This window comes from Hypomesus nipponensis, chromosome 19, assembly GCF_054491055.1.
Source record: "Hypomesus nipponensis isolate SF chromosome 19, ASM5449105v1, whole genome shotgun sequence".
Lineage (NCBI taxonomy): Eukaryota > Metazoa > Chordata > Actinopteri > Osmeriformes > Osmeridae > Hypomesus > Hypomesus nipponensis.
Window position 1 is genome coordinate 4777501 of NC_140379.1, and position 20000 is coordinate 4797500.

The 20000-nt window shown below is 51.6% G+C and overlaps 1 protein-coding gene across 1 annotated transcript in view; it reads left to right on the plus strand.

Annotated features, from left to right (window-relative positions):
* The window catches only part of unc13c (unc-13 homolog C (C. elegans)), an 86218-nt gene that overhangs the window by 33875 nt on the left and 32343 nt on the right, over positions 1–20000 (plus strand). The window contains exons 12-19 of the mRNA XM_084682334.1: positions 1088–1257; positions 2633–2748; positions 3264–3427; positions 7917–8070; positions 8693–8761; positions 14182–14271; positions 15632–15760; positions 19592–19725. Coding sequence (XP_084538460.1) covers positions 1088–1257; positions 2633–2748; positions 3264–3427; positions 7917–8070; positions 8693–8761; positions 14182–14271; positions 15632–15760; positions 19592–19725 — 1026 coding nt within the window. The remainder of the gene's footprint in view (positions 1–1087; positions 1258–2632; positions 2749–3263; positions 3428–7916; positions 8071–8692; positions 8762–14181; positions 14272–15631; positions 15761–19591; positions 19726–20000) is intronic.

Genomic DNA, 20000 nt, shown 5'->3' on the forward strand with positions numbered 1-20000 from the left:
GTGTAGTGTATGTGTTCAGGTCAATCAGCGAGTCATCCATCTGTCTGATAGCCCTCATGGGCGTGGCCCAACAGGGCCCCTTGTGGTGAAATTGTATACAAGCTGCTGTTAAATATTCCTGACATGCATGCAGATGAACAGAGTGGATTTATTTCCGTATCAGGCAGGGGGGATACTGTAGCGAAGGCTGGCTGTGCTTTCTGGGGATTAGAAGACATAATAATACCTCACAGATTGTTTGTCTTGGGCACACAAATATTCTTATATCGTAATGTAATCTGTGGGTTTAATACTGATTTCCCCATCACAATAATCTGACTTTGCAATTTAAAGTGCCTTTTACACCTCCAATCCATTACAGTCGTTACTGCTGTGCTGACAGTAGAGGCCCCCTAGCGTTTGGAAGGGTGATGTAGAGGCTGGAGGGAGGGAGGATGTAGAGGAGGGAGGTGGGAGGGAGGGAGGGAAACCGCTGCAGAGGGGAAACAACTAGTGAGAAATGAGGAGAGAGGAGAGAAAGAAAGAAAAAAAAGTAGAGTGTTTTGTTTATTTCCATCCGTTTATTCCAGCCAAAGGTCAGTTTAGGCAGGGAGAATCTCTGAGGAATCCACTCTGAACATAATATATTTAAAACCAATTTCACTCTTGACAATGCAATGCACTTTTGTGGGTGATCTAGGGAATGGAAGCAGAAATGAGTGGAAAGAGAAGAGACGTATACAGGGAAAGAGAGAGGAGAGAGAACGAGGAGAGGGGAATGAGAGAAATAGCATTTAGTTTATTATTCCAATCAAAGGTCACACTTTGAAAAATAGCAGACTGCAACCACACACACACACACACTCGAAACACATGCACACACTTTTTTTTTGTATCGCTTGTGTGCTCCCCAGAGAAGTCAGTTTCCAATCCACAGGTTTGCTAGCAGAAGCTTTGGAGCGGAGTGTGTATGATTGTCCTCGCTGTTGGGCTCTGCAGACATGACTGCTTCCCCATAGATTCAACAGCTACGTGATATTAGCTGTCACTGAGAGAAATATCATTTTTCACCCCCCCTCCCACCACCCTCCCCCTCTCTGGGTTCCAGCGAGTGCCACAACGCCACCGACCGCATCAAGGTGCGCGTCTGGGACGAGGACGACGACATCAAGTCCCGCGTGAAGCAGCACTTCAAACGGGAGTCGGACGACTTCCTGGGCCAGACCATCATCGAGGTCCGCATGCTGAGCGGGGAGATGGACGTGTGGTACAACCTGGGTAAGTCCTCTTTCTCTCTCTCTCTCTCTCTCTCTCTCTCTCTCTCTCTCTCTCTCTCTCTCTCTCTCTCTCTCTCTCTCTCTCTCTCTCTCTCTCTCTCTCTCTCTCTCTCTCTCTCTCTCTCTCTCTCTCTCTCTCTCTCTCTCTCTCTCTCTCTCTCTCTCTCTCTCTCTCTCTCTCTCTCTCTCTCTCTCTCTCTCTCTCTCTCTCTCTGGTTCCCTCTGGTCTCTCTCTCGCTCTCTCTCTCTCTCTCTCTCTCTCTCTCTTTCTCTCTCTCTCTCTCTCTCTCTCTCTCTCTCTGGTTCCCTCTGGTCTCTCTCTCGCTCTCTCTCTCTCTCTCTCTCTCTCTCTCTCTCTCTCTCTCTCTCTCTCTCTGGTTCCCTCTGGTCTACACACCAGGAACGAGGAGGAACCCTGAACACTGAGGGTGTCCCATCCCTGTGTGGGGAGCCACATCAGCAGGGTTCTAGTCCTGGATATCTTCCATCAACAGGATGGTTAATGGGACTCCCACATCGGTATGAATCACTGCCGTTCTGGAGAGAAGGCTTTTGTTCTCCTCTCAAGCGTCAAAAATAAATAATAACAGTTTCCTGTGTTACTGACCTGCGCTCTGCCTGTGCAGTCGAGTGGTTTTTAAATGTTTGCTATGAATGTTTGAACAGCCCTACGTCGCTGTGGCTCCGCTCTTCACTGACTGCCCTCCACCCTCCACCCTCTCCACATCCTCTCCCAGCAAGCCTGCTGTGGGCTCGGTGGTTTTTTTCGAGGGCTGTTCTGTTTTCCAGAACAACGTTAATGTGCGTTTCACTCTTCCACCCCCTGACCAGCAGGCTTGTTATTGTAATCGAATTGCCTGAGTAAATCCATAACCCAGAGTGGACCGCCCAGGGCTGGACCTGGGTGGCAGAGGAGGGCAGAGTGGGGGGACACAGCCGGAACAATGGCCAGCTTTAGCAGCTGTGACGGGTACTGACTGTTATTAGGTCTTTGCCCTGCTTCATATACCAGATGGAGGCTTGTGTGTGCGCTTGAGAGACTACGTGTGTGTGTCTGTGTGTGCATGATGTGTGTGTTTGTTTTCGAGTACTCTTTGTGTGTGTACAGAAGTGTGCACTCTAGGCTGTAGGCCACAGCAGCATACCTTACTACAGACAGCCTGTAGACTTCAGAGCTTGTCGACTTTGCCGCAGGGGGGGAGCGAAGACAGTCTGTTATAAGGAGTCGTAGTCAAGCCAATCATATGATGTGTCTAGTGTGGACTTGACGAGTATGGTTTGTGATCTTCAAAGGTCACTGCCAATGTCACTTTGTGAGGCAGGGGTTGACCAGTGTGGTTGTGAGGCAGGGGTTGACCAGTGTGGTTGTGTTTCAGATAAGAGGACTGACAAGTCAGCAGTGTCTGGTGCCATCAGGCTGAAGATCAGCGTGGAGATGAAGGGAGAGGAGAAGGTGGCCCCTCCCCACGGCCAGTACACCTGTCTGCACGAGGTAACAACCAAGCAACAGTGCCTGGGTCTTTCCCTGCCTGGGTCTCTCCCGGCCTGGGTCTCTCCCAGCCTGGGTCTCTCCCAGCCTGGGTCTCTCCCAGCCTGGGTGTCTCTCTGGCTGGGTCTCTCCCAGCCTGGGTCTCTCCCAGCCTGGGTGTCTCTCTGGCTGGGTCTCTCCCACCCTGGGTCTCTCCCACCCTGGGTGTCTCCCTGGCTGGGTCTCTCCCTGGCTGGGTCTCTCCCAGCCTGGGTGTCTCTCTGGCTGGGTCTCTCCCTGGCTGGGTCTCTCCCTGGCTGGGTCTCTCCCAGCCTGGGTCTCTCCCACCCTGGGTGTCTCCCTGGCTGGGTCTCTCCCTGGCTGGGTCTCTCCCTGGCTGGGTCTCTCCCAGCCTGGGTCTCTCCCACCCTGGGTGTCTCCCTGGCTGGGTCTCTCCCTGGCTGGGTGTCTCCCTGCCTGGGTGTCTCCCTGGCTGAGGTTCCGGTTCTTCATTGGTTCCTCTGTCCTCCTTCCTCCAGAACCTGTTCCACTACCTGACGGAGATGAAGAACAGCGGAGCGGTGAAGATCCCGGAGGTGAAAGGCGACGAGGCGTGGAAGGTCTACTACGACGACGTCTCCCAGGAGATCGTGGACGAGTTTGCCATGAGATACGGGGTGGAGTCCATCTATCAGGCCATGACGTTAGTACCACCCTGATCTATCGCTTCCACCTCATCCATTCATCTCTGTCTCATTTAGCAGAGTGGAGGAGAGCGGAGGAGAGGGCTATGAGGAGAGAGGTGGCGGGGAGGAGGACAGGAGGACAGGAGAGCTGGAAAGTTGGAGGGGAGAGCGTGAGGGCAGACGAGAATGGCTGTAGTAAAGATGTCTTCTCAGCAAACTGGGACCTTGTGGGACTTTGCGAAGCTTTGATTGATTGAATGTGTTTCTCCTGAAAAACCTCTTAACCTTCGGCTGCATTGATCCTGCAGTAGGTACACACACGCATGCATAAACACACACACACACACACAAACAAACACATTAAATACACACATCCAGGCACATAATAAGGAAAGTCGTCTTGGGTCACTAGAGGAATACCTTTTACTGCAGGTAGTGATCAAAAGTAGTTGTACGCACATACTAAATCACTGTTCTGAAACCCAAATAAGTAAGTCTGTCTTTTTGACAGTTGGCCTATCTGTCTGTCTGTCTGAGGGCTGTCGTGTCTGTAGCTATGTGAAATCCAGTGACAGCGTGTTGCGTTCTTTTGAAAGATGGCAGCCACATGGCAGGTTATTTGAGAGCAGACAGGCATATCAATAAGTAGCCCTGTTACCACGTTAATGCTGCAGGCCTGCCCTTCGCTTAATCGCAGCCTTTTTTCACAGCGACACTTATTATACTCCAACAGGAATTTATACACGGCACAGCCTTGACGCCCAATCACTCCTGACGTGATGGCTGTATAAATCACACAGCGTCTACGTCGAGCCTCTCTCTCTCCTATCTCGCTCTCATTCTCCCTCTTCCCTCCTTCTCCTAACCCCCTGTCCCGGCTCTGCTTCCCCGGACCCTCTCTCTCTGTTCTTCTCTTCTTCCCATGTTCAATTCTATTTCTTGAATGTGTGTGTGTGTGTGAGAAATAGAGAGAGAGAGCGAGAGACAGTGTGAGAGACTTGATGGGTGATCAGACTGTCCGCATTGGTGGAGCTTTGCGGCGCGTACGTGCACTCCACCGCATGGACGGGCGCTACGCTATTGTAGCGGGGGCGCCGGGCGAGACCAGAGGAGGGGGAAGGATTCCAGAACACACACACACACACACGCTCCTGAGATGCAGCGTCCCGCTCTAGAAGCACCGTGGGAATTCAGCGGAAGCCGTCATGGCTCCCCATCGCTCTTCTCCCCCCGCCCCCCCAAGAGTGCTTCTGGGTAATTTGGAGGCTGAAAGCAGAGTCATTAATTAAGCCTCCCGATGAGAAAGAGTGCGTGTGTGTGTGCGTGTGTGCGCGCGTGTGCGTGTGCGTGCGAGCCTCCGCACTCAGAGAAGGAGCAGTAGGTCTGTAATCTGCAATGAATCATTATTTGCACGGAGCCGTTACCCAACTCCCTCTGTCCCTCACACACCCAGAAGAAAAGGTGACGTCTCGCTACATCTCTCAGCTAACCTCCGCTCACACACCCACACACACACACACTCTCTCACTAAAACACTCTCACGCACACTCTCTCACACACACACACACAGTCCTGAAGGGCTGACGTCAGCGGATGCAGAGAGAGAGAGGCTGGAGTAGGGTGAGTGCTAGGCAGAGGGGCGGGGTCATCGTCGCTCCTGTATGAATACAGCCCCATGGCCCTGGGCGTTAGCCGTGCTTAGTGCTTATTCCGCAAACATTCTGGGCGTCCAGATGTTTGGTAGCCGTCGGTTACGCAGCCATGGGCCGACGAAGGGCGCCTAACCGAGTTTGCGACTGTACTGTACTGTCTGATATGTGAATGCGGGCCTGCTTCACACCATAGCACATGCAGCGTGACTTCACACACTCACACTCCAGCAAACACAGAGTGTCAGCAGAGCTGAGCCCTCCCCCGTCCAGGGTTGCAACTCTGGGGGGCCCCCGTGCTGTATGAGGCTGTGTAGGACTGTATGAGGCTGTGTGGGGCTGTATGGGGCTGTGTGGGGCTCTATTATGCTGTGTGAAGCTGTGTGGTGCTGTGTGGGGCTGTGTGGTGCTGTGTGAAGCTGTGTGGTGCTGTGTGGGGCTGTGTGGTGCTGTGTGAGTCTGTGTGGTTCTGTGTGAGTCTGTGTGGTGCTGTGTGAGTCTGTGTGGTGCTGTGTGAGGCTGTGTGGTGCTGTGTGGGGCTGTGTGAGGCTGTGTGGGGCTGTGTGAGTCTGTGTGGTGCTGTGTGGGGCTGTGTGGTGCTGTGTGGGGCTGTGTGGGACTGTGTGAGGCTGTGTCGGGCTGTGTGGGGCTCTATTATGCTGTGTGAAGCTGTGTGAGTCTGTGTGGTGCTGTGTGAGTCTGTGTGGTGCTGTGTGGGGCTGTGTGGTGCTGTGTGGGGCTGTGTGAGGCTGTGTGGTGCTGTGTGGGGCTGTGTGAGGCTGTGTGGGGCTGTGTGGGGCTCTATTATGCTGTGTGAAGCTGTGTGAGGTTGTGTGTTGCTGTGTGGGGCTGTGTGGGGCTCTATTATGCTGTGTGAAGCTGTGTGAGGCTGTGTGGTGCTGTGTGGTGCTGTGTGAGGCTGTGTGAAGCTGTGTGGTGCTGTGTGGTGCTGTGTGAGGCTGTGTGAGGCTGTGTGGTGCTGTGTGGTGCTGTGTGGTGCTGTGTGGTGCTGTGTGAGGCTGTGTGGTGCTGTGTGGTGCTGTGTGAAGCTGTGTGGTGCTGTGTGAGGCTGTGTGGTGCTGTGTGGTGCTGTGTGGGGCTGTGTGAGGCTGTGTGGTGCTGTGTGGTGCTGTGTGAGGTTGTGTGGTGCTGTGTGGTGCTGTGTGGTGCTGTGTGGGGCTGTGTGAGGCTGTGTGGGGCTGTGTGAGTCTGTGTGGTGCTGTGTGGGGCTGTGTGGTGCTGTGTGGGGCTGTGTGGGACTGTGTGAGGCTGTGTCGGGCTGTGTGGGGCTGTGTGGGGCTCTATTATGCTGTGTGAAGCTGTGTGAGTCTGTGTGGTGCTGTGTGAGTCTGTGTGGTGCTGTGTGGGGCTGTGTGGTGCTGTGTGGGGCTGTGTGAGGCTGTGTGGTGCTGTGTGGGGCTGTGTGAGGCTGTGTGGGGCTGTGTGGGGCTCTATTATGCTGTGTGAAGCTGTGTGAGGTTGTGTGTTGCTGTGTGGGGCTGTGTGGGGCTCTATTATGCTGTGTGAAGCTGTGTGAGGCTGTGTGGTGCTGTGTGGTGCTGTGTGAGGCTGTGTGAAGCTGTGTGGTGCTGTGTGGTGCTGTGTGAGGCTGTGTGAGGCTGTGTGGTGCTGTGTGGTGCTGTGTGGTGCTGTGTGGTGCTGTGTGAGGCTGTGTGGTGCTGTGTGGTGCTGTGTGAAGCTGTGTGGTGCTGTGTGAGGCTGTGTGGTGCTGTGTGGTGCTGTGTGGGGCTGTGTGGGGCTGTGTGAGGCTGTGTGGTGCTGTGTGGTGCTGTGTGAGGTTGTGTGGTGCTGTGTGGTGCTGTGTGGTGCTGTGTGGGGCTGTGTGAGGCTGCGTGAATCAGCTCTGTGAATGAGACCAGACGACCAGAGCTGCTGGAAAGGAGAAGTGTTGGAATGAGAATCTGTTTCTTCTCCTCGAAAACAGATCTCTTCTCCAACCCGCAGTGTTTCAGCCTCGCGAATCAAATTACTGCTAGATAGGCCTGTCGCAGATGGCAAAGAGGGTGTGTGGTATGAGGGTGTGTGTGTGCAAGCGTGCGTGCTAAAGGATGTTCCTTAAAATGCGGTGGGGCAGACGCTTGTTTCATGCTCGTCTATTGTGTCGGGGAGACTAATGAAGGAGGTAAAAAAATACAACAAAAAACAAACAGACAATTCCTATAAGAAGAGCTTGTAGCTAGGCAACCGTTTGAGGCGTCCACTGAAACAGATTGATGGGCTTCGTGTTAGAGGCACGGGGGTTACCGTGGCTACTATACTACCCATAGGACTACGCCATTCAAGGTGACCCCCCCCTCCCCCCGACACACCCTCCACCTTACCTTCTCAATCAGCCTTTCATGTGTCGGGAGCGTCGTGCTATACTTCTGCCGCCCATAAAAGAGCTATTCAGAGCTGCTTGTCTCGTTGTGTTTCATTCAGTAGAACACAATCCCCTCGTCTTCCTTTTGACCTTCAGCCGCGTTCAATTTGACAGCAATCTAATGACGACGCAACAATCGCTACGTGAATGAACAGTGGATCTCATTTGCCCGAGGTACTCCAAAGGTGTAACGATTGCTCTTTCTCCCCTCCCTCCCTCCCTCCCTCCCTCCCTCCCTCCCTCCCTCCCTCCCTCCCTCCCTCCCTCCCTCCCTCCCTCCCTCCCTCCCTCCCTCCCTCCCTCCCTCCCTCCCTCCCTCCCTCCCTCCCTCCCTAATCTCTCTGTTGTCCACCCTCTCTACCTTCCACCCTGCATCTTCTCTCTCTATTACTTTCCCTCTCTTTTTCCCTTATTTCCCTAACTCTTTTCTTTCGTTCTCTCTCTCCTCCTCCTCTTTCTCTTCATCTCTCCCAGGCATTTCTCCTGTCTGTCCTCTAAGTACATGTGCCCTGGCGTTCCCGCGGTGATGAGTAACCTGCTGGCCAACATCAATGCCTACTTTGCCCACACCACCACCGCCACCACCAACATCTCGGCCTCGGATCGATTTGCTGCCTCCAACTTTGGGGTGAGACCAAGCCGGCTGTTCTCAGGCGGTGTTAGGCAGTAATTGTTCATGTGTTGCAGCTGGGACTGTACATCAAATTGAACATCTTGCCTCTTGTGGCAACCGATGCTGGAGAGTTTCGACCGTGCTGTGTGTGTGTGTGTTTGTAATCATTGTAATACAGTGTATTTGTTGTTTTCCCCTTTACCAGTAATCTTTGTTCTACAGCTACCTTTAATCAATGTAAAGCTATTCCTACTTCACGATTGCTTTTTTCTTTGTAAAGATAATTAAGGGTATATTTGCCTTGATTTTTTCCTTTCATGATTTCCCCCTGGCTTATTCTTTAATATGTTTCCACAATATCATTACTGCAAAGATGGGCGCCTCATACTGTAGCGATGCCGACTGCAGGTCTGTTTCCTACGAGTCTGGCACAGATAGAAATCACCAGGAGCGTGCTATTAAGATCGTTATGAAGCTTCCACCCACAGCATAATTACATTTCAAGACCTTGTTGAGTGGGAAGGTGGGTGGGGATGGGGGGGGCATCGCTAAATTTTTCCTTAAGTTCTGTCGTGTCTGGAGTGATTTACCCAAAGGGGGAATTGAAACAGACTGACTGGCGTTGTCTGTATTGCAGAGGGAGAAATTTGTCAAACTCCTGGATCAGCTTCACAACTCACTGAGGATTGACCTCTCCAAGTACCGGGTAAGTGTGTGTGTGTGTGTGCCTTCATGCATGTATATGTGTCTGTAGGGGAGCGCTGGGACGAGCCTGCCTGTTGTCATGTGACGTGTCAGCTCTCTGTCATGTGACGTGGCAGCTCTCTGTCATGTGACGTGGCAGCTCTCTGTCATGTGATGTGGCAGCTCTCTCCAGACCTCACGTGAGGAGAGCAGGAGTGATCCATCAGCTCTGCGCTGTGGGACTGACTGACAGCCACAGTCAAGTCCCACACAGTAGCTGTGCGTTACACCAGAGGCTGAATGTGTGTGGATGTTAGTTTGGCGCAATGGAACATGTGTGTGTGTGTGTTTTTGCGTGTATGTGCTCGGATGCGTGTGTAAGGAGGTCTGTGGCGGTAATTGTCCAATGAGAATCTTTCACTGTAGGTGTGCGTTTGTTTAAGGAAAGCGAGTTTGACTTTGCACAACAGGTTGTACAGTAAGGCTGTGGTGCTTTGGTCATGGTGAACACTGTCAGGTGAGTCATTCCAGATCTACCATCTGTCACTCTCAGGTTTGACAGCTACTGTTCTGAGGGAGATCAAATCATGACATGCATAATCTCCCAGGATAAACCCTGTAGAGGTAATCCTGTTACAGACACACTAGGCCTGTTGTGCTCACACACACACACACAACCTTCCAAATACAACCTTTAAACACACACACGGCCTCCCGCACACACAGCCTACTATAACACACACACACCGACACACACAGCCTACTATAACACACACACCGACACACACAGCCTACTATAACACACACACCGACACACACAGCCTACTATAACACACACACCGACACACACAGCCTACTATAACACACACACCGACACACACAGCCTACTATAACACACACACCGACACACACAGCCTACTATAACACACACACAGCCTACTATAACACACACACCGACACACACAGCCTACTATAACACACACACCGACACACACAGCCTACTATAACACACACACAGCCTACTATAACACACACACCGACACACACAGCCTACTATAACACACACACCGACACACACAGCCTATTATAACACACACACACCGACACACACAGCCTATTATAACACACACACACCGACACACACAGCCTATTATAACACACACACACCGACACACACAGCCTACTATAACACACACACCGACACACACAGCCTACTATAACACACACACACCGACACACACAGCCTACTATAACACACACACACCGACACACACAGCCTACTATAACACACACACACCGACACACACAGCCTACTATAACACACACACAGCCTACTATAACACACACACACCGACACACACAGCCTACTATAACACACACACACCGACACACACAGCCTACTATAACACACACACACCGACACACACAGCCTACTATAACACACACACACCGACACACACAGCCTACTATAACACACACACCGACACACACAGCCTACTATAACACACACACACCGACACACACAGCCTACTATAACACACACACACCGACACACAGCCTACTATAACACACACACACCGACACACACAGCCTACTATAACACACACACACCGACACACACAGCCTACTATAACACACACACACCGACACACACAGCCTACTATAACACACACACCGACACACACAGCCTACTATAACACACACACACCGACACACACAGCCTACTATAACACACACACACCGACACACACAGCCTACTATAACACACACACACCGACACACACAGCCTACTATAACACACACACACCGACACACACAGCCTACTATAACACACACACACCGACACACACAGCCTACTATAACACACACACCGACACACACAGCCTACTATAACACACACACACCGACACACACAGCCTAGCACACACACACCGACACACACAGCCTACTATAACACACACACACCGACACACACAGCCTACTATAACACACACACACCGACACACACAGCCTACTATAACACACACACACCGACACACACAGCCTACTATAACACACACACACCGACACACACAGCCTACTATAACACACACACCGACACACACAGCCTACTATAACACACACACAGCCTACTATAACACACACACACCGACACACACAGCCTAGCACACACACACCGACACACACAGCCTACTATAACACACACACACCGACACACACAGCCTACTATAACACACACACCGACACACACAGCCTACTATAACACACACACACCGACACACACAGCCTAGCACACACATCCACACACACTGTCTCCTCTGCACTGTACTCTGTACTCACCCATGGGGCAGAGCAGTCGTGACAGATGCCACAATCACCTTTAACGGGACACGGAAGGCGAGGCTCCTGTGCTCGATCTCCGGCTCGTCCCAGCCTATCAGCAGAGAGCAGCGTGACATGGCAGTGCCATGCCTCTGCTGGTCCAGCCTCCGCTGTCTGCCTGGGTGAGAGGAGCAGGAGAGGGGAGAGGACGAGAGAGAGAGAGAGAGACAGGAAAGAGAGAGGAAAGAGAGAGGCTTCTCCACTCTAGATTGCCTGGCCGTCAGGTGTTGACGCGTTCACCGGGAGCAGTTAGAGAATATCACTTTGGCTTTGCCTTCCTCCTCTCATCTGCTGTCACACACACATGCACACACACCCACACACACACCCCCACACACACACTCTCTCTTGCGCGTTCACACACACACAGGCGTACACAGGCGTACACAAGCACACACTTGCACACAGACTGACTCACACACACACACACACACAAAAGCACACTCTCTTGCACGCTCACACATACACACACACGCCCGCACGCACACGGGGGCGGACAGTAATACGAATCAGATCCGTTTCCCTGCTTGCCATATGGATTTCCCAGTAATGATATTCTGAGGGAGATTGAGTTTGCTTTTGTAAAACAGAGGAGTGGAATCCACAGGGAGGTGGAGGGCGTCAGGCTGGCATTCTGCATAATGCTGCAGTGGCGTTTTCCACCTTTAACTTTTTACCGGGGATTACAATACGCAGCGACACCCTGTAGCAACTGATTTGTCCTGGTGTGGGGTTTTTTCGACTGCAGGGCCCAGGGCCAGAGTCCCAGCAGGTTGAGAGGGAGACGGTGTTGGATGCTTTGAGACAGGATGAAGGATGCGGCCTATGAATAGATGTGAGGTACAGATCGTGTCTGTGATGTCGCTCTGGCGTGGACGTTGAGGGAAGCAGAAGGGCGCTGGGCCTTTCACGCAGACGTCTTGAGGGGGGCTGAGGGCCGCTGTCGGGTCCCGAGAGAGCGTCACTGTTATAAGCCTATGCCTGTAACGGAGGGAACTTGACCCCTGCCGCCGCTCAGGGACTCTCAAAGGCCAGTGAAGGGTGCGCAGAGCAAGGAGTGCGATCAAGGACACAAACAAATGGTACCAATGGAATATTAAGGCTTCATTTTGCCAGCACGGTTTAGCAAATAATAATGGTAATGGGGAAAATAATAAACAGGGACAAGGGGAGGGCTGGACAGGACCAAAGAAAATAAATCAACATAGAGTTCCCAAAGCTAAACACAAAGCAACTGACACACGAATGAGGTGTCCTAACCAAAATACAGCAGTGGTCTGCCCAGGTCTAGCTGGTGTATATAGACAGTAAGTTGTTCCTACGGGTGATGTATATCCCGGGGCAGCTCCAAACTACTCCCCAGCCCCTGAACAAAAGACCAAGAAAACGTTCTGGACAACACTTAACACTACAAACAAAGCAACTCAACACAACAGGACACAGAAAACAAGTCAAAAGGACAATGGTTAGCACAGAGGGGAATCCAAACAGCTAAACACAACGTAGGCCTTACCCACACACAATACAGCCAACGACTTATTCCCCCCTAAACAAACACAGAGTGGTACAACATATACTGGTGGAGGGATAGTTGATGACAGGAACCAGGTGAACCGGATTATGGAGAGGAGGAGTCATGCGTGGGTGTTGATGGTTTGATTCGCTCCACCTATGGGGAACAGACAGCACAGCAGGGAACACACACACATACCAAATACAACACAGAACACCACAGACTGGGGGTCGTAACAGTCACCTGGAGGAGACGTTGGCGCAGACGGCCACAAACACACGCACATGACCACAACTGGCTCCTCCCTGTCGACGCGCCGTACAGGGCGCTCCCTGTTCATTCTGCCTCCACCGCGCTCTCAGAGAGATTCCATCGGGAGAGGTTGTGGAGGACGTCTCTCCGCCAATTAGTGGGACATCCATTTGGGTTGGGGAATGGGAAGTGGCCAAAATGAGTATTTCTGTAAGATCAACATGGTACTGGATATAGTCATCATGAACCGGCTGCAGTAATCCACAAGGCTCTGCTTGCTGTGAAAGCTTCTGGAACCCTGCGCCGGCCTGTATCTCATGCTGTGGAATCTGTGCTGACTCGCGTCTCCCCAGAGGCTGTTTACTGCTCGTCTCTCTGTTGGAAAACATTGTTGCCTCCAAATTGTACCCTTTCCCCCAAATAAGGGGGTCCTGACAAAGATGCGCTCCAAGGCGCCGTGCTAACGCGGAGCCCGTCATTGATAAGACAAGCCCAGACGAGATATCCTCTCTACACGACGACAACGCACCAAACTCAGCCAACAGCAAACACACTCCGGGCAAAGCTGCTGGTTCAGAAGCATTTTGAGTGCCATTTAGAGGGCATGTTTTTCTTTGATCAAATTGCTTTCCCTGCTAAATCCACTGCTACCTGCCAGCCGGTGTAGTTCTATGGCCGCCACACCTCAGTCTCTGCCTCTCCTGCTCCCCTGGCACAACTGTTAGAAAATCCTCCTGAGATAAAGACGGGACATCAAAATCGAGCGCGTATCCAGACGAAATCCCTTGTCTCGAGCGCTGCGAAGGCAGTTTAGCACTTTAGACGCCGAGTTCAGATCAGAAGGCCATTGAAAGCTTTGAGCTGATGTCAGCTCGACCCCCTCCCCCCGCCCACACCGCTAACACCCCCAGAACACGGCAGCGTTCTGCGGACCCCCCCCCCCCTCTCCAGGGGTGAGCAGGGGCAGGACAGAGCGCTGCAGCATGGAAAAGATGAGGTACAATAATGCATGGGCCCCCGAGGTCTTCCCTCAGCCCTGTCAGCTGTTACACGGTGTGGCGTCACGCCTCCATGACCATCCTGATGACTTCATGGCCCTGGAATAGACGTCTCCATCACCACAGACCTCCCTTGTCCACTAAACGATTCTACATTTCGTCGTTCAGTTATGATTAGTAGGCTGTGTTCCTTAATCAATGTTAATGTTTGGCTGAGTGACGGTGGCGTGTGGCATGCCGTGATTGGCTCCCGATAGCCGCTCTGACACCACTGCTCTTCTCTCCTCGTCTCTGCAGGATAATTTCCCTGCAGGAAACCCCGAGCGTCTGCAGGATCTCAAGTCTACTGTGGACCTCCTGACCAGCATCACCTTCTTCAGGATGAAGGTAGTTTGTGTGTGAGAGTGTGTGAGAGTGTGTGACAGTTTGTGAGAGTGTGTGAGAGTGTGAGAGAGTGTATGTGTGTGTGTGTGTGTGTGTGTGAGAGTGTGTGAGAGTGTGTGAGAGTGTGTGAGAGTGTGTGAGAGTGTGTGAGAGAGTGTATGTGAGAGTGTGTGTGTGTGAGAGTGTGTGTGTGTGTATGTGTGAGAGTGTGTGTGAGAGAGTGTGTGAGAGTGTGTGAGTGTGTGTTGAATAGGTCTCAGCTCCCATGTGGGCCATTTTCTCCCTCACTAATTGTGGTGTTTGGTCCTGCATGACAGCCTTGCAGGTTTAATCTATACCAGTACGACTCCCTCTCCATCTCCAAGCATGCCCACTAGTGAAGCATTGGCACATCTGGGAATTTATAGTCTGCCATTCAGATTTCCGTCAATGCTTTTCCTGGTCATAAGATGTCCTCACGTTCAATACTCAACATAAACTGAGATTGATCTTTTGAGCCCTTTACTGACATAAAATCACTTCCATTAAAGCACCAACACCAGCTGTGCTTTAAAACGTGTCTTTCTCAACGCCCTTGGAAAAATATAGACATTGATTAGTTTTTATATGCATACTAATGAAAATGATGCCTGCTGTTACACATTGTTTTTTTGATTGGTACTGTATACTGCATCGCGTGCTCCAATGTGCGGGCGGAGTAGATTGCTGTGAAAATGAGTGTGTCTACAGGATGTTGTGATTGTGTCTGCCTGTGTGTGTGTGTGTGTGTGTGTGTCAGCCTGTGTGTGTGTGTGTCAGCCTGTGTGTGTGTGTGTGTGTGTCTGCCTGTGTGTGTGTGTGTGTCTGTCTGCCTGTGTGTCTATGTGTGTCTACCAGTGGGCAGGCTATGTGCTTAGTTATTTCCTGCGTCGTGAAAAAGGTCCGCTCCGTCTTGATGGGAGTGGATGTAGGAGACGGGAGCGCTGAGGCGCAGCTAAGATGGCAGCTGTGAGAGAAGGAATAAAAACTGTCACTTTGTGTTACCGACGCCTTCCCTCTGGCCCAGCCCATGCATACAGTACATGGAGTCATTGTTTGACATGCATGCATTCTGTATATGAGCTCTGTGGAGGACACAGCTGCAGCACAACTCTGTGTGAAGCAGTCGTGTTCCCACTGTCACACTTGCACAGTCATGTCGTCTGCACACACACGCACACACACACAGTCATGTATTCTACACACACACACATTAAACACAGTTCCTCTGAGCAAGATTTTCAAGCGCAGGTACTGTTGGTTTTTATGAAAACCCTGTGGCCATATGTGACGTTCAGGACGCAGTAGTTCACTGTGTGTGTGTGTGTGTGTTTCTGTGTTCCAGGTGCAGGAGCTGCAGAGCCCGCCCAGAGCCAGCATGGTGGTGAAGGACTGTGTACGAGCCTGTCTGGATTCCACTTACAAATACATATTCGACAACTGCCACGAGTTGTACAACCAGCTCCTGGACCAGGTACAACAGCTCTGGGCACCCCAGCCCTTCCTCCATCACCCTGTCCAGTCACACCTGGCAGACTAATATGGTCGCTTAGCCTAAAAAGTAAACACAGACGTTTGTTTTTTCATCGTCACCTAAACCTTCTCAGTGAGAGCGGGCCTCAACACAGCAGGATATGATTCTCCTCTTGGGCAGTAACGCGGTGCAATAAGTTCAGAAGTTGAATAATAAGCTTCCATTGTTTAAACAGCCTAAGGGGTTGTTAGCAATTACCAGAGCGGAGAGATGGATCCTCTCCCTAATTACATCTGTGTCTGCAGCCATGGCAGTACGACCAGCCTCTTTATCAACAGTCAGACGCGACGGAGGGGATGACACGGCCTCCCCCGGAGCTAACCTGGCTCTGGCTGATCATTAGCCAGAAATACCCACGGTAATGGAGGTAGCCTCCGACACGGTGGCTCTATCACATTACCAGCGCTGTCACTGCAAGCCAGCGGTGGCCAATGACGCTGGTGACAGCGGCGTGCGCCGTTGACGGGCGGTACAGTACAGTCGCTGTGCAGAGTGGTCACAATCGGAGGCTGCTTATGTAACTCTGTCACAAAGCACTCAGCCTCGCAGAGGGAGAGAGGGGGGGGGGGGAGATTAAACAGCGCCTCGGAGCCTGGCAGGAAGGCAAGGATTTAAAAAGAGACCAGAGGAGAGAGGGAGGGAGGAAAAAAAGGAAAACGAGTTAAGGGAAAAACTGAAAAGAGAGGGAGCGGAAGGGAATGAGGATGTGGGCATGGGCTGTTTCTCTCCATTCTTTGCTGGCCTTGTTGCCTGGCAGGGACTGCACGTGCTGTACTGATTAATGCTCCTTCCCCCCCCCCCCCCCCCCCCCCCCCCCGACACACAGGGCCAAACACGGCTGCACAATGTCACATATGTGGGCGCATGTGTACACACACACACACGCACACTCACTCACTCTTTTCAGCCAGTATCACTTGATACGAGATAACCGTCTTCTGATATGAACTCAATTGACTGTTGAAGTGTGCGTGTGGGACTGTGAAGGCATTGCGTTAGTGCGCATGTGTGCCCCCTCATGCCGGCTCGTTCATACGACCACTTCTCAAAACGCAGCCACTCGGGTGACGTGGGCGCCAGCTCTTTAAACCAACCCCGTCTGCTGCTCGGTGAAATCCCTGTTGGCAGAGAACAAGGAACTTAAATTGATCCAGTGAAAGTGTCTTGCTTGTTTTTACTTATGAGATACACGGTGGTTGGATGCCCATGTGGCCCGCTCTCATCTCTTGTTTGAAGAGGATTTTGTTTGTTTTCCCGGACATTCATCCACACCTATTTGCCCACAATGTGTAAACACGTAGCCCTCTGTTACGATTGGCTCAATTTAGCGGGCGTTTGTGAGGCGATGCCGCTGTCATTTCCAGTTCTCGAGCTCTAGGGAAACAAACACAATGTTCCAGTCTGCGCTACGGAGAGACAGGGTCTGCACAGAGAGGATTGATGAAGTGCTGTTGGTTTGCTGCTTAATTTTCCATAGAAAAGAGCTGAGTTGCGCAGTCGTTGTAGCTACGTGACCGTATGGCCACGAAGGCAACATGTTCTGTTCCTGGAGAGAAAATGATGAATAGCTGAACTAATGGTCATACTAGTTAGTCGCTCCCAAGAGATCGGCTTAACAGCAGTACATATGCTGCTGATCATTTTCCTTAGCGACACATGACAAACAGCTTGCCTCATGCTAGTCACGCCCACATAGTCAAAAACGAGAATATTAGCCTCATGCCACTGCGAGTTTCTCCATCCTGCCCGGGACATTTCGGCCGAAACAGTTTAACAGCGCTGTGTCCAGAATACAGTTAGGAGTCCTTGGGTTATTTGTTGACTGAAGAAGACACTGGGCTAGTTAATCATCTTTTACAACGTGTACATCTGTAAGGAGAATATAGATGAGCAGGGGAGTGCTGCTGTAGTCTAGTCCTTGTGTCCTTTCTAATGGCAAAGACACGACCTTCAGTGCCCTTCTCAGACACACACACACACGCTTATAGAGGGTAATATTTCACGTTGCAGATCCACCACCTGCAGTGGCATTTTGGCATTTGTTTCATTATTCATATCTGCAATTAAGCTGCCCTCTTCAACCCTGGCCTCAGCTTTAGCCCCAGCCTCAGTCCCAGCCTCAGCTCTGTCCCCAGCCTCAGCCCCAGCCCCAGCCTCAGCCCCTACTTCAGCCCCAGACGCCATCGTCCTCTCAGGCCTGCAAGTAGACTCTGGGACTGTATCACACTGCGGCAGCAACACAGTGATAAGATGTCTTCCGCCGTCCAAAAACAATCTCATGCCGTTGATGTTGTCAAGCCGGATCCACTCAGTCACGCTAATGCAGAACCTAAAAATTGGGCTCTGCCTTGTGCCTTCTGCCTCGCATAATCACTTAATTTGCATGGCACCTAGTTGTCCTAACTTGGGGTATTGTGTGCAAATCCAGCTTGTGAAAAAATGTGTTGTTTTCCAACTCAGACGACATTACTAGAGTGTTAAGTCAGTGTTGAGGATAAATTGCCTCATGTTGTATTTCAAGTCCCCTCTCTCCGTCCTCTCCAAGCTTGACTGAAGTCATTACGCTGAAGGTTGTTAAATAATTCAAGCCATATTATTCAAGACCCGATAGGGACATGCTTCATTTTTTACACAATTTTCCATTAATCAAACCCACATTTCATTTCAACCAGAAATGCACACACGCTGTCTAGAGACTCTCTGTGCAGAAGATTCTCAGATGGGACAATGTGTAGTGAAGTGTGCGTGTGTTTACACCGGGGGGTGTGCGAGTCTGTTTCAAAGTAAACAGTATGTATGTATGTATGTATGTCTGTGTGTGTGTGTGTGTGTGTGTATGTAAGGCTGTGTGTGTGTGCGTGTGTGTGTGTGTGTGTGAGGGAGAAAGTGTCCTGTGTGTGTGACATGTCTGTCCCAGCTCTCTGTCATTAGTACTCTCTGGGGTACCTGCGTGTGTCCGTGCCAGCAGGGTGGAAGGCAGGGATGTTTACAGGACTGTAGCTACAGACCACAGGAGCCTGCTCTCACTCAGAGTGGGCTTGGGTGGGGAGGGGAACAGATGGCAAAGAGAATAATGAAAGATTCTCAATCCCCCCCTTCCGGCCTGGGATGAGGAAGTGAGTTCCCAGTGACAGCGCCAGGGGACGACGGCGCTGGAGAAACGTCTAGAATGTATGACTTTCATGGGTTGCTTGTGCAGCCAGACACTCGGGATGGTGGGGGCTGGTGGAAGGGACAAGAAGTGTGGATGGACGTTTCTAGGTGTGGGGAGGGGGGGGGGGTTATCTGGGTTCTCCTAGCTAGGTTTAACTCTGGTTAAGATGTCGTGTCTTGTTCTGAATAAAAGATGTGATGCAGCCTTGCCATGAAAAGACTCTCCCTTTAAAGTCCACCTTGGGTCTTTTGCCTGTCTCTATTATTCCGTTTCAGCACACACTGTGGCCACTGTCGACCGTAAACCTTCATCTCGGTTTCTCCCTCTCTCATCCCCATCTGTTTCCATCCCTCTGTCCTTTTTCCCCCCTCCCTCTCTGCCTCTCTCTCTGTCTCTATCCCTCTCTCTCTTTATCTCTCCCTCTCTGCCTCTCTCTCTGTCTCTATCCCTCTCTCTCTTTATCTCTCCCTCTCTCCTCTCTTCCTCTCTCTATCCCTCCCTCTCTCTTTATCTCTCCCTCTCTCCTCTCTTCCTCTCTCTATCCCTCCCTCTCTCTCTATCCCTCCCTCTCTCTTTATCTCTCTTCTCTTCCTCTCTCTATCTCTCCGTCTCTCTAGGCTCGCCAGCAGGTCATTCCTCGTGAGGAGCAGGGTCCCTCCATAAAGAACCTGGACTTCTGGCCTAAACTCATAACTCTCATGGTGTCCGTCATCGATGAGGACCGGACTGCCTACACTCCTGTCATAAACCAGTACGTACCCCAAACCACCACGGTATCACAATATCAAACCTGCCCACCAGCGGGTGGTTAGAGTCAGCAGGAAGAGAGACGGGCATCAGGCTGGGAAGACACGCAGGCCCGGCAGTAAGACAGGCCCAGGAGTGAGACAGGCCCGGCAGTAAGACAGGCCCAGGAGTGAGACAGGCCCGGCAGTAAGACAGGCCCAGGAGTGAGACAGGCCCGGCAGTAAGACAGGCCCGGCAGTGAGACAGGCCCAGGAGTGAGACAGGCCCGGCAGTAAGACA